The following is a 15074-nucleotide window of genomic DNA, read 5'->3' as shown; positions in this document are numbered from 1 at the left end:
AGATTTCTGTCTCTTTTGTTCACCCAGTTCCGAGAGCAGAGGCTGCTATATGGAAGATGCACAGCACCTGCTTTTATTAAATGAATAAAATATTTCTCATTGGGTCATGTGCTGATTCACCAAATCTCTGATGTGGAATCAGAATCCGAGGGCTGAACCCAGGCATATGCATTTAGAAATGTTCCTTATGTAAAAGGGATGCCCCTAAACTGAGCAGAGGCCGGTGTCAGACTAAAAAGCCAATGTCAGTGTTGGGTAGAGGAGAGGAATTGTGATTCAGTCATTCACAGAGAACCTCAGGCTAGAAAACCTGATCTCCAGCATCAAGAGAGGGGCTGGGAACCTGACATTTTCCCCAGCACCTGGTAGTTGGTCCTCCTATACCAGCCCTGGCTTGCTGATTTCTTCTGGAATGCCAAGATCATCTGCTCTGTTGAGAGGGTCCTAATATTTTGCACATCCTCAAGGGAGCATATCTTCTTCTCCTTTCAGGACACTAAAAAGACATCTAGTCAAACACCAACCCCCAATCACCTCTATTACAGAGGCCCCATAAAAGGGAAAGAGCACGATGAATTTAAATATATTACCTCTGCATTCGGACATGGATATATGGGTAGAAGGAAGAAAGGTAGAGAATAGAGTCTTCCAATGGAAGGAAGAATTTGAAGGGAAGATACTCTGCTAATCTTGGTCTCCATGTAGAGTCAGCCAGGACGATCCTCAGATTTGTTCTGCCAGGACCAAGGGCAGTGGAAGGGCCCCCCTCAGGGGCCTTTATGACAATCATGACTGCCACCACTGACTGAGCACTTGCTTTGTCCCAGGTGCTCTATTGATTACTCTGCATTCTCTATCTTTTCTGACAATATTGCAAGGAGGTATTGTCATTCCCATTTTACAAACGAGAAAAATAAATCGTTCATCAAAGTAAACCGGGCTGAAATCATACGAATATAAGTGACAGATAGGATTTAAATCCAGGCATTTTGCATGATAACCAGAATGCTTTCCAAAACGGCAGGACCTTTTCATTTGTTTGTTTTCACTACACAGGTTAACAAAACTGTTCTGTCTTAGCAACTCACTTAGGTACTTAGTGTGGAATAACCTTCCCACGCTGCCCCTCCTTCCCACCTGAATAAATGTGTGTCGTTTGTATCATCTCATTCACGTTTCCCTCTCCTGTCTCATGCCTGCCCACCCCGCAGGAAAGGCTTTTGTAAGCACTCCTATTCATCACATAGCAAGGGAAAGAGGATCCACTTGGGGGATCATCAGCTAAAATCTGAGGTCTGAAATCCCTCCAAAGTCATGTAATAATCTCAAGGTTTTTCCATTCAGTCAGGAGAAAAGAAAATAGAGAATGAAATCCTAGCCATGAACAAGCAAAACTAAAATAAAAGAGGGCAATGCAGAAAGCTGGGGAGAATGATATTGAATTTTAGCCTAACAAGGAAGTTAATACGTGGCCCTAAAAACAATAAGTTAATATTTTTTCGAGAATCTCAATGCAGCGGCCCACATATTTCCTGTCTTGGGGTCAAGACACTAATTTTTAACTGTTAAGTAATCCAAATAAAAGGGAAAACAACACATTCATTCATGGGTTTGTTTGCCGAGTTTTTCTTAGCCACTCGTATGTGCCAGATACCATGTTACAAAGATGAATAAGAAAATATCCCCCCCCCAAAAAAAAAAAAAGATAATATCCCCAAAGAAGCTCACATTCTAGTGGGGCCTTACAAGAGTCAAGGAGTGAGTCCCCTTTCTGGAAGACATAACTCTTTCATTACTAGGGGATCACAAAAGAGGAGAGATCTTCCAGGGATTCAGACAGTGAGACCATGACTACACCTGGATGCTCTCAAAGTGGACCACCTAGTTCCCAGGTTAACATATCTGGGGTCTTGGGGTCATAAAACTGGGCTTCTAGAAACCTCCAACTGCTCAGCATACAGTCCTGCAATCAAAAGATTTCAAATGTAGTGCATTCCCAGAGGAGGGCCTTGGATCGCCTTTTCTGTACTCTGAATCTTTCAGGGGCCTTGTGTTGGACAATGGTTACTATTTCAGGTAATAATTTGGTCACCATCCACCCTGGAGAGAAAGAGCAGCCTTTCTTTGATGTTCAACCTTACACACTGAAAAAAAAAAAAAAAAAAAAAATGAGGCCATATGCATGCATTTATTTCTGGGTCACCAAAAAAGATTTCCTACCTAAAAATATTTTCCACACTAGCTTGTTGACATTTCGCCTTCAGACCTTTGTTTCAGTGAAGTATAGCCCTCCTGGTATTTCTAGTTCTAAGAGAGTGGATCATTCATTCATTTGTTCCTCAAACACTTATTGAGGGCTTCTATGTGCAAAGCACCAGACCAAACACGGTGGGAAGTACAAAGATGATTGACTCATGGCCCCTGTTTCTGATGAATTTACAGTCTTCCAGTAATAGTTACTCTAACGACCATGAATAGAAGAATATGGAAAATTCCATAAAAGGAGGGGACTAGAAGGATGACAGAAGTCGGAGAGAGTTGAGGACATTCCAGAAGGAAGCAATGATATGACAAAAGGCATAGAACAATGCTTTTTCAACTTCAGGTCACCTAAGGATCATCTGGAAAACTCACTGAAGTGCAGACAACTGGGCCCTATCATCAGATACACAGTATCTCTAAGGAGGAACCCCCAAATTTGAATTTTCCCGAGCACCCTAGGTGATTCTGATATGGATGGTCTTGGCATTGGCATGTAGGGTAGAAAGGCAGAACTGGGTAGGAGGAAAAAACTGGCATAAAGGGCATCCAGCATGTTTAGCAAACAAAGACTGGAGAGCAGAGGACTTAAATAAGGTCCTTGATGGAAGGCAGTACCTTAAAATTAGAAGATAGCGTTTGTTGTAATATCAGTAAGTTGTTGATATGAAATAGTGTATCAGATGGGCTCTCGTTGTCACAGATTGGGACTCCAGACAGCATCAAGATATGAAGCCCCTTGGTGACTGTGTGTGTGAGGTAAGAGAGAAGAGGGTAGAGAAAAATGGACCCTAACAGGAGATCAACAGGGCCCCCCAAAGAGGAGATTAAATCATTGGGAGTAACTTACACGTACTTCGTAATTTTGCCAAGGGTTTGTTCTGCTTTCCTTAAGGAGAAACAGCTAAGGATGGCTAGGACTCCACATAGACACAGGACAAAGAACCAGATCCACGGAAGTCTTTAGAGACCTTCTAATCAGGTTCTGTCCACAAGCCCTGAACAGAGGTCAACAGTACACAGCAACAAAAACCCCAAACTGGAAGGCTTAGGTGGTGAGGAAAGCTGTGCTCTTTACATGAGAGGCTTCGGATGGAGCCTCACCAACTCCCCTGTTCCTTCAACTCAAGGGTAAATCTTTGCAGTCCCTCTTCTGGCTTTCTAGTCTGCCTCTTGGGACTGGGGATGTTTAACAGGGACTCCAATTTCAAGCTATGTGATAGGAACATGCAGATGTCTTTTTTTAAAAAAATCCTTTTTAATAAGGAAAATACTGGTTATGTGAAGAGAGGCTGGTGAATTTCATCAGCTTTCTCCCTGAGTCATTAAGCTTCATCTTCGAGCAGATTGCTGTTTGGGGGATACGACCCTATCAACTCGAAGTTTGTAGGTCTTTTATATTTTCCTGCATAGTCAAAAAGCATAATCCTTTAAAGAATAAGATGCTCTTGAGGAGAACAGAAGTAGGAAGTAAAAAGAAATTAAAAAAAAAAAAAACCTCAAGTTGATACTCACATAATGGTGACCCTTCATCAATATTCTAAAGTTCCTGACAATATACACAGTGACATGGGTCTAAAACTAGGTGTGTATGTATATACAAAAAATCCATTTTTTAAATGGAAGCAGCTTAAAAAGGAACTAACCAAATTTTTGTTTACAGAAATAAATTGAGTAGCTTTTTGGGAGGGAAAATATGAACTTTTTACACAAAACCCTGAACACAGTTTATGAAACATACAGTTTCTCTACTAGGTAAGGTATCTAGTGAACATGTCCTTTAAACCAATCCCATACACCTGTATTTGAAGAATTGTTTAAATATTGGCTTATGGCTTATGGTTTTAATGTTGGTAACTATGCCACAACTATTATGTTATTGTCTTTTTGTGATAGGTGAGGATTACATAGGAGCTTTTGAAAAAGAGAAAAAATTTAGTGGAGAAAGAAATACTCATCATTTAATCATTTCATTAACAAGTGAAAATAGTAACCTGCCTATTAAGTCCTTGCTTAAGCAAGGACTGTTTTCACCAGGATCAATGACTAATGAGAGAACATGCATTCCTTCCTTCATTCAGCAAACACTGAATGTCTATTATACATCTGGCAAGATATGCGGGGCTAGAACCATGAACTAAACAAGACACAATCTCTCTCTTCCCTGAATTTACTATCTAGATGGGAAGACAGATGATAGATGTTAATTTAAATTGTTACAGAAAGAAGCATTTATTAATTGATAAATGCTATGAAGGAAAAACACAGTCCTACAAGAGTCGGTAATGGAGAACCTGACCTACTAGGGTATTAGGGAAGACTGCTGATGAAATAACATGAGTCAAAACTTTTTAAAAGACACTCAGCAGGAAGCCAGGCTAAAGGTTGCTGTAGTGCAAGGCCTTAGGTTAACACTTATGCAATTACCCTTCTCTGTAATGGGATTACTCACAGACCTACCTTCTTAGATATGCTGGGCGTTGAGATCATGTTTAGACAATACTAAAAACAGCTTCCATAATTTACATGAGGGTTTTCCCCTCTGAGGTCATAGTCAGACAGTTGAAATTAACTGCATGCTGCTGGGGGCAATATGGTCGTTGGTCTAGGAGCCAAAAGAAATGAGTGCTGGTCTTGGCTCTCACCGGCCAGTCATGTGGCCTTGGACAAGTCATTTTCCCTTTCTCAGCCTGATCTGTAAAACTGAGGAATTTGGCTAACAACCCAAAGCTATGATATTCTGATCCCTCACTTTGGCATTCAAGGTCATCATCCACAATATGTTGCCTAACTCCCCAGGCTTACTGTTCCTGGTAGACAACTGAGCTACTAAATAAAAATTACCCAAATATGCACCCTGTTTTTCTTTCTCATGCTTTTCTACCCGTCCTCCATGACCCATCTCGAATGTCCAATTCCCCTTCATTAAAATGCTTTTAGTGCCAGGAAGGCCCCTAAAAGTCATCTAACGTTGCCCCTTCCCCTTTTTCCCCCACATGAAAACTCAGGCCATCATAACTTAAAAGACTTTTTCAAAGCCATGCATCTCAGAAGTGACAGAGCCAGGCTCTAAAACAAGGTATCTAAGTTTCTAGGCCAGATCTCTTCCCACGACACCAGCCCCTATTGCTGGGTTTCCTGCAGCCCCCTAAGATGGCCTGTGTGTATCTCTTACAATCTGTGTCTCAAGGGAGGCTCAAGAGGGAGGGGATATGGGGACATGTGTATGCATATGACTGATTCGCTTTGTTGTGCAACAGAAACTAACATGGTATTGTGAAGCAATTATACTACATAAAGATCTATTAAAAAAAAAAGAGCTGGCAAACTATGGCCAACAGGTCATATTTAGCCCACCACCTGTTTTTATAATGCCTATTTAATTTTTTTTTACATTTTGAAATGATTGAAAAAAATTTAAAAAAACAATATTTCATGACATGAAAATTTTATGATGTTCAAATTTCAGTGTAAGTAAACAATGTTTTACAGAACACAGCATGTTCACACATTTAAGTACCGTCAATGGCTTTCACGCTACAACAGCAGTGTTGAGTAGCTGTGACAGGCTCTGTGGTCCACAAAGCCAAAAATATTTATTATGTGGCCTTTAAAAAACAGCTTTGTGACCTTTGGTGTAGTCCTTATGTATGCCCTTATTTTCGAGCTCTCCATGGCGACCTTCACAATTAGCATGTCCACATAAAGGAGCACAGGTAGAAACAGTGCTCTCTCACTGGTCATCTCTCAAGTAGTAAGGACCAATCCTCACTGAGCACTCATGTGCCAGAGGCAGTTCCAAATGTTTTACAAGCATTAATGTATTATTCCTCACAAAACCCCCATAAGGTTCTTTACTACTATTACTCCCATTTAATAGATGAAGAAAATGAGGCACAGAAAAGTTAAGGATCTTGCACAATGTTAAATATGCCATTTGTTGAATTCAAACAAATATTAAAACTAACATGATATGCCTGCTGACCTCAGAGAACTCTGGTCTGAGTACCATAGGGAACTTCATTGCTTTTGTCAATATCCTCGATATAGAAGCAAAGTCATAGTTTTCTTTCCACCTGAGGAAATCACTGCTAGACATCCACGGACTCCTGAGGCCAGAAAACACAGGCACATTTCTAGGGGGCTTCTATATTATCAAAGAAAAAAGGGAGATGTAACTTTGGTGAAATGACTTCAGAGTCATAGATCTAGATTCAATAATGTCCCATTTCACTTTTATTGAGTCATTTAATTTCATATGGCCTCCATTTGCTTATTTGTTAATTAAAAAACTAGATGATCTCTGATGTGTCTTCCAGTGCTAGCTATGGGTCTAAGCAGCATGAGCACTGATAAGGAGAAGTTCTGAAAAAGGGCCAGGGGCAGCTGCATGGCCAGGAGAAGAAAGTGTGGAGTTAAGTGTGGGGGGGGGGGGAGGAAAGAGTCACCAACTGTGTCTGACATCAACTCACAAATTTCAGCTCCAGGAGGCTCACATCCCACAACATTTGAAAGGCAGATGGTTTTGGAAGAGTGACGACCTGCAACTTCCGAGGGACATGTGACAGATGACTGAGCCCCTCCCCAAGCTCTATCCTTTTGCCCCTGGCTGATGTCACTCACTTTGGGGGCACTACCATGGTGCAGAGAGGAAGTGGAGGCTGGCATGTAGAGTAAGCAGACCCATTCCCTAAACCTGCTGCAACTGGGTGCTATACACTGAACAGAGCAGAGCCAAAGGGGGCCCTGCGTCCTGTGCTTTAGGGGGAAGCGGAAGTGAGGAACTGGAAAAGCTCAAGGGAGAAAGCATCAGTGCCATTCGGTGCTCAAGAAAGAAAGAAAAACCACCTGTGATGGCCCAGAAAACATAACCGTCAAATTTAAGGTCTGTTCCTTGCTTCACCTCTCAGACTGATACAGCTTCTCTCCTCCAAGGCATGCTGGAAATTCATCAATTTTGGGTTCCCGTGTAAAATACATGTTAGCAGTGATTTATGCCAGCATCTGTTTCAGATCCACAGTTCCCATGGCATGGTCTTAACCGGGACATGCAGCTAGCTTGAAGTCTGGAAATGGCCCTAACCTTGCTCCGGGGTGGTCCTTGTCATAAATTAGCTGGGGCTGGTTTACATGTTTTAAAAATAGTGAGGCTTTATTTATTTGCAAAGTCCTTTCACTCTTTGAGAACCAACTAAAATGCTTCCTCCTCCTCCATGAAGCCTTTTCCAATGTACTCTTCTTCCTCTCAACGCTAAAGCACTGGGCTCATTAGATAGCTGCAGCCATCCATCTACCTCACTCAGCCCAGTGTTTAGGCGTTCTAGACCGTACATCCCTAAGAACAGGGAACACAGCACAAAGAGCATGTTTTGCGCATGGCTTTGAAACAGCCTCAAAAATGGGTACCATCACCTATTCACTCTTGGACAAGTTATTTAACTGAGCCATAGTCGTCATCTTTAAGTCAAGATCAGGATGCTTTCTTGCAACGGTGTTAAGTGAGAAAACATGTACAAAGTGCTTAGACTGATGTCTGGAACATAATGGGTATTCAACCAACATCACATAACTCCTCTTCAGCGTCTGCATTCTCTGAAAAGCCCAGCGCAGTGCCTTGCATACACTGAGCGCTCAATAAATATCACAGTTGGGTTGAAGAAAATTGCTGAATCACTGTCTTGTCTGTTTGACTTCATTTCACATTAGATTCAACCAGGAAATTATTAAATTATTCTGACTTCACATGCAATGACATCTACAGAGTGATGACTTTTTCTGTCTTTTCTAAAAAATTAAGATGGGGCTTCCCTGGTGGCGCAGTGGTTGAGAATCTGCCTGCCAATGCAGGGGACACGGGTTCGAGCCCTGGTCTGGGAAGATCCCACATGCCACGGAGCAACTGGGCCCGTAAGCCACAGTTGCTGAGCCTGCGCGTCTGAAGCCTGTGCTCCGCAACAAGAGAGGCCGCGACAGTGAGAGGCCCACGCACCGCGATGAAGAGTGTACCCCGCTCACCGCAACTAGAGAACGCCCTCGCACAGAAACGAAGACCCAACGCAGCCAAAAATAAATAAATAAATAAAAATTTAAAGTGACATGTCATTTTAAAAAAATAAATTAAAAATTAAGATGGACTCTAATATTTACATTTATGTTTCTACGTCTATTACATATGCAAAAAAAATTTGTCTGAACGAGTATCACACTAGTGTTCTAGGTTACTGGTATGAATATTCCAAAATGATACAGTAGAAGCCATTCAAGACTTTAAGCATATGATCTCACACTACGGGATATATTTCACCCATTTCTCAGAAGAGTAAATTTTCAAGAAAGATCAAATTTTTGTTACCTTTGCTGACCCAGAAGTAAAATTTCAGGGTGACAGTTTATCTTTGCCTCTGTCTGGCTACTCTCTACCCCCCCACACCCCACTTCAGCAGCCCGGTTCCCGGGTACTTCCCCATCAGAATGGCCCTCTGGGGGCACCAACTGGACAGCAACCCATTTCAAACTTCTTTCACTTCCTCTGCATCATCCTGTGTTCCAGCCCTCAGGGCTTTACTGCCAGCTGATCTGATAAACCAATCCAAGTTAGTAAAGGAACAGACGCGAATGGTTTGTGAGAAGGAATGGTAGCTCTTTCCTAGGTAATCTTGTTGCATTCTATTAGGGATCTACTAGATAGAATTATTTTATTCAAATGAATGTCTCTAATAGTGAAAATTTCTGATCCTACATTGGCCGGAGGAGAAATGCTTTGAATCCAGGGATGTTTTGGGCTTCTCAAATCACTTTCTTGACAGCTGCCTATAACATACTTGCCCCTGATCACAAACACACTTCCATCACTTCAGCTGCTTTCCATCACTTCAGGACTTTTCTCCTTCCCTACATTCTCCTCCTCCTCCTGAAATTGGCTAGAAAGTTTCAGGTAGAGAGAAAATGGGATTCTCGTGAACCTTGGTCTATCCTGTTACTTACTATACACTCTTGGCTGTGCCGATCAAAGGACAATCACAAATGTAGACATAAAACACTTAGGGTTCAAAACATAGTTGACAACAAAGAGAGCCTACAACAAACACTTGAGGCCTCATGGGCTGCGAGCAACTGTCTTCCAAGTTGAGTCAACACACCAGAAAATGATGCCTAGTCTCATCTGTATTCTCAACTGCTTGTGAGGAAATCATGCCAGTAAGAGTAGTTTACCCTAGGAGTCTCCAGTTCAGAAAATGAGCTGCTTGATTTATAAACCCTATTGAGAACCTAATCATTGATTAGTTGTTTTCAAAATATGTGTTGTATAATATATCTTTTGTGAAGTGTGTGTGTGTGTGCGTGTGCGCACGTGCGTACGCATGTGCCCTTTGGCCTGCATGGGCCTGTGTGTATGTGTGTGTGTGTGTGTGTGTGTGCGTGTGAGAGGCTGAGGAGGGAGAGAGGGAGGCAGGAAGAGAGAGAAAAAGAGAGAGGACAGATGCAGACACATTCACACACAGGTATCTTTTGGAAGAGAAAAAAAGAAAACTGAAAATAATCCCACTGCACTTAATGAGGCCCCACTGGACCAGCCCTGAGTCTAAATCAGAGTCTCAGAGGCAAGACTCTGAAAGCTCACTTTCCCAGAACCCAGTCCATCTCAGTGGGTCAGACAGCACCTGACGTTTACTTCCACTAAATCTCAAGGACATCTCCAGGGGATAGACCTCCCTTTGTTCAGAGAGAAAATTGGAAGCAGCCAGTTCAGCAACCTACTGCCTTCGTTAGCATCAATTACCACTGAAAATTAGAACCTAAGTGATAGGCAGCTGAGGGAACGGATTCTGAAATCTAGGGAAACAGGGAGAACATTTGCCACAAGAGGGAGCAGAAGAATTGGATCAGATGGGAGACGGTTTGGTAGAGGTTATGACGAGAGGTCTGACCATGAGGTATGGATGATACTGGAAGACGTTTTGACGAGACATTTATCCCTTAGAGGAAAAAAAAAACAAAAAAGAGGATGGAAGGATCTGGAAGAAGTGAGATCTCAGCACCCTGATTCCTAAGTAGTTAGCAAACGTAAAGCAACAATTTAATTTTTAGAGAAAAGCAACATACAGCAAAAATATCAAGCATGCAAGATATGTGCTCTACCATCCTCTTTTAATTGTGTATTTCTTTCTCCAGATTTAATTTCTATTTCAATTTAGATCTTGTTTATTTCCACGCTGATGGGGCAGACTGCTTGCTTCTTACCTACATGCTTTTCTTCCTCTACCTGAAGTCATCACGGAGAAAGGGCCTCTGTTACTGAATTGCAACATGAAAATCAGATGGTACAGTCCTAAAATGCACTTACTCTGAGAAAAACCCATCCATGAGCTAAATGTATGCTTTGTACTTGCTTTAAAGGGGGAATGCAACTTCGTTGGATCTACAGAGCTTTTCTCACCATTTATTTTGTCAAAGAAACAGATTAAGTACTTACAAGGAAGGAACTATGCGTTTACTTTGCAAGATAAATAAAAGTCTATTTTTATCTGATAAAAAAATCTTAAATATAGCTTGCTAACAAAATGCTGAAGCTCTCCTGGAATATTTTATTTTTAACACATAGTAAGTTTGAAAGAGCAATTAATGTAATTCCTGCAAATAGTCCTGTAGGTGTTACTGACTATACTTCACCTTCTTTTTGCAATTTCACCTTCCTTTTGTAATTTCATTTGGAGTTAAAGTACTGCTAGGGCTATGCATTTTTCTTCCCTTTCATGGTCAACAAAAGGGTTATCTAGTACTTAATCTTAATCCAAAATGATACAGTAGAAACCATTAAATAGTAATGATAAAGTAAATAGGTAGATAGCAGGTAGGTAGGTAGACAAGTACACAGATAGAAAGCACAGCCTTCATATTCTTTTAATTTGTTACACTCCTCTTCCAGCCCTGCTAAGCTTTTAAGACAGAGTAAAGGAAGTCTGATTGTCATGGACACTTACATTCTTTGCTGTCCCTTCACAGCTCAGTAGTGAACAACAGTTTACCTCTGTCCAGTTTTTTTCTTTTTCCCTGGGAATTTATCATGCCATATGTAATAAAAGAGCCAGTTTAGGAGGGAAAAATTAAGGCTCCTTTTTTAGTAGGTGGGAGAAATCATAGCTAAAGAGCCCTCAGATCCAAATGGAATCCTTCAAGCAGGCAGAGTCCCTAAAATGAAAACCATTTAAGAAAACACATACTGCTTCTGATGAAATAAGTGGATCTTTCCCCACCTTCTCACTCTCAAGGCCCCAAAGATGGAGCGAGCTAGCTCTCTCTTCCTTCCTCCTTTTTTTCACGCGAGACTAACCTCACAATTAAGCAAGTTTAGCAAACCCATAGAGGTAAATTCAAGCAACACAGGATTTGAAAGAGGAGCTTCAAAGCAATCATTCCTATTCCGGCTTTGTTTTCTTTTCTGAAATGAATGAAACATCTAAATACATTTTCCTCCCTCTTTTCCTGACTTGCACAAGTAGCTCTGAGAAAGAGAAAACGTGCGAGTGAGTGAGTGAGTGTGTGTGTGTGTGTATGTTGGGGAGTGTGGGTGGGAGGTATGCTTTCAGAATCCCCTCCTGGTTGCACCCCATTTCCCTTAGGAAATCTTCACACAGATGCTAGGCTGTGGATGTTCAGTTGCTCCTATTTGGAGAGACCCAAGCTATGCCTTTAACCAGATCTGATCAGACTCTCCACCTACTCTACTAGCTCCTCCATGATAGGGATGCCTGTACCGTCTTTACATCCGTCATTTTTTAAAAAGCTTCTTCCACTTCACCTCCTACTGATATCCTTTTTTTTTTTTTTTCTTTTTTTAGTCTTTACACCTCCAGCAGGACAAAGTTTGTATTGTTATATTCACAACCACTAGTGGCTGACTAGCAGTAGACAGCGCCAGCAAGGGAGCCAGGCAAAGAGGGGTTAAGCAAATACCTAGTGCAAAGCAGGACTTTCTTTCCAGCGACTGCGGACACCAAGCACATTGCTTTTTTTACAAAATTCTTTGTTAAATTTGATCACTCTGCTCCCAACCCAACTATTGCCACTTTGTCTGGAGAGGGAAATACGAATTGCCGGCCCAAGCCATTCATCAGTCAACACAATCCATAAGGGAAGGGGGAATTGAAAAACCACGGAGGCACACATACTATATTTTTAAAAGCATCGCCTGGGTGGATTTGGTTTCTGTAGCCTACCGTCCACCCATAAGACCTCCCTCTTCTTCATTAAGGAGGATCCAAGAAGGATATCCTCACGTCTCAGAACACAGACCATTTCCCCAAGAGCCAGCGAAGCTCCGGAGGCAGACAATGCAGCGGCAAAGTTCCCTTCGAATGTCCTGGGGAAAGATGCCTCTGCGCGCAGGATCCCCAACGCACCCTCGGGCTGGGTGCCCAGAGACTGGGACCCTGCAGCCCACTCCCCCGCCGCTTCTCTCCCTTGCCTGTCCCCCCGCCCCGGCCACACCTCCCTCCTCTCCGCAGTCGATGCTGAAGGAGCACCCAGGGCTGGCCGGAAAAGAGGAGACTCGCGAGTGTGGCCTTGGGGAAGACCCCAGGGATTACCGGGAGGAGGGGTGACCGCGAAGCAGAGCCCAGTGGGTGGGGACGCCTGGATCCCCAGCAGCGTTGCATTCCGGGTGGACTTCGCTCTTCGCGCCCTGAATCCTTAAGCCCAGCGCGGTGCAGGGTGCAGCATCTCTCCTCAGCAGCCCTTTCTTGCTCCGGCAGCCGGCACTGGCAGGCGGGCACCCTCAACGCCCAGACGCACCAGCCAGAGCAATTTCACTCCCCGAGAAGCGCGGACACCCCCAGAAAATGGGTGGGGACACACACAGACACACGCAATTTAGGAGCTGGTCCTTTGCCAAAGCGGAGGGAAGTGTAGCCTTCTGAACAAATGGAAAACAGTTGGCGGTATCTGACCAAATCCTTTCTGCTGCCCTTCCGAAGATCCTACCTGGTTTGGGGGAGTGCGGCTGGATCCTTCCCCCGTTCCTCCACGTTAGTAGGAAAGACGGCGCACTCCCTCCCTTTAAATAGCTCCCGAGCTGGGAAAGGTCGCTCCCATCTTCGGGGGGAAGCACAAAGCGGGCGGCGGCGGGCAAGCTCCCGTGCAGCGCCGGCGCGAGCAGGAGCGTCGGCGGCGGCAGGCAGCCGGTGCGCGCGGGCGGGAGGCAGCGCGGAGGCCGGGAGGCTGGGAGGGCCGGGGCCCGGGCGGCGCGCGCGCTCCGCTCCCCTCCCTCCCTTCCTCCCGCGCACACTCGCCCGCCAGCCCGCCGCCCGCAGCCTCGCACTCGCTCTCACGCGCGCTCCGCCCCGCCGCCGCCGGCGCCCCGGCCCCCCGCGCGCCCCCACCCTGGCGGCCTCGGCCACCGCGGGCGAGAGGAGCCGGCGCGTTTCTGGAGCTCCGGGCGGGCGGGCAGCAATTCCAGCCTCCCAGCCTCGGCCGCGGAGAAGGTTTTTCGACGTCCTCCCGGCTCTCGGCCCCGCAGTGCGTCCCGGCCGCACGCTAGCGCTTTCCCCGGCGCCCAGCCCATAGAGTACACGCGCAGACCGACGCTGCAACTTTTCTTTGCCACCTTCCTCCCCTCACCCACAGACAGAACCGCCACCCCGGCTCGCCCACCCGTTTCTCACCTCTGAAATTGTTCAGCCAGATATATCTTTCTTCCTCCACTTTCTATCCCCCCGCTAAAGGAAGCTTTCCTTTAGCAGAGGGATCCGGGGATGTATCAATGATTTTCTCTGAAATCCTCACTCCGTGTTTTTCCTACTTACCAGACCTGCACAGCAATACGCTGGCTAGGAGCTGCTGACACAAGCACATAAGGATTGCGGGGGGGGGGGGGGGTTGTTAATTCCCCAGCCAAGAACTCCAAAAGATTCTCCCTTTTGGTATTTCCCTCAAAGATTGCAGCTCACTTGGGAATAAAGACCAAGAGGCTGCTTAATGTGAAAGCCCTGCAGCTTCTAAAACTACAGAGAAGAGTAAAAGCTGAGCATTAAGGTTAAGTTGGGAAAGATCTAATGCAGCAATCGACGAACCATTCATTGCCCTTTCCAAGAGAAGCATTATCATTGCCAATACATCACTTCGCCATAATTAATAAAGGAGCATTGCATCAGGCCCTTGTTCTCTTGACAGCTCATTCATCCTTACAAATCCTTAATGACTTGGCAGGATGAAAGGCTAGACCCGCTGTGGAGTTCACATCAGACACACCTGGGAAGCTAGTTAAAAATGCGGATTGTAGCGTCCTATCTTGAGACTCTGATGCAGCTCTCAAGGTGGACTCCAAGTTTGTATTTTTAAAGCACGGGTTGATGTTCGCCCCTGGTGTGGTTTGCTAAAGTGTGGGGCATCAGGGGCAGCTATGTGGAGGGTGAGAGTGGGAGGGAGACCAAAGTACTAGACAGAAAGTTAAGTTTCTTAATAGAGTTTTCCCCCGTACTTACAGCACAGATCTGGGCAGCCAGGCCACAGGAAAAGAGAGATTCGGACTCCAGGAATCCCACTGTTTGACTATGAGGCAAAGAGCAGGGGGATGGGAAAAGTAGCCCTCCTCTGCCTCTTTGCCAGTGGCTCTCAACCTCTGACTGCACCTCAGAATCTTCTGGGGAGCTTTTAAAAATCCCAGCGCTTAAGCCACACCCCAGACAGAGTAGCTTGGAATCTCTGGGGGTGGGACCTGGGCATCAGTAATTATTTTTAAGTTTCCCTGGTTGGTGCCTATGTGTAACCAAAGCTGAGAACCATGTTCTTGGCCAATGCTCCTCAAACATGAATGCATA

The 15074-nt window shown here is 44.5% G+C and overlaps 1 protein-coding gene across 9 annotated transcripts in view; it reads right to left on the bottom strand.

Moving 5' to 3' along the window:
• SLC8A1 (solute carrier family 8 member A1) overlaps nt 1–14825 on the bottom strand; it is a 360075-nt gene extending 345250 nt beyond the window's left edge. For 2 of the 9 annotated variants that reach the window (XM_089923243.1, XM_089923242.1), the window contains exon 1: nt 13920–14289. Coding sequence is in view for 2 of the 9 variants with exons in the window: in XM_022573995.3 (XP_022429703.1) it covers nt 12846–12914 (69 nt within the window). In the remaining 7 variants the exon portion in view is untranslated. The other 7 variants (XM_089923241.1, XM_022573992.2, XM_089923244.1 and 4 more) reach the window with 5 other exon arrangements.
• Between the last annotated feature and the right edge of the window lie 249 nt (nt 14826–15074).

Source organism: Delphinapterus leucas, chromosome 13, assembly GCF_059928025.1.
Source record: "Delphinapterus leucas isolate spDelLeu-1000000601 "Yukka" chromosome 13, BTC_Dleu_Yukka2, whole genome shotgun sequence".
Lineage (NCBI taxonomy): Eukaryota > Metazoa > Chordata > Mammalia > Artiodactyla > Monodontidae > Delphinapterus > Delphinapterus leucas.
The sequence above is the reverse complement of the archived record's forward strand: the minus strand, read 5'-3'. Positions and strand labels throughout refer to the sequence as shown.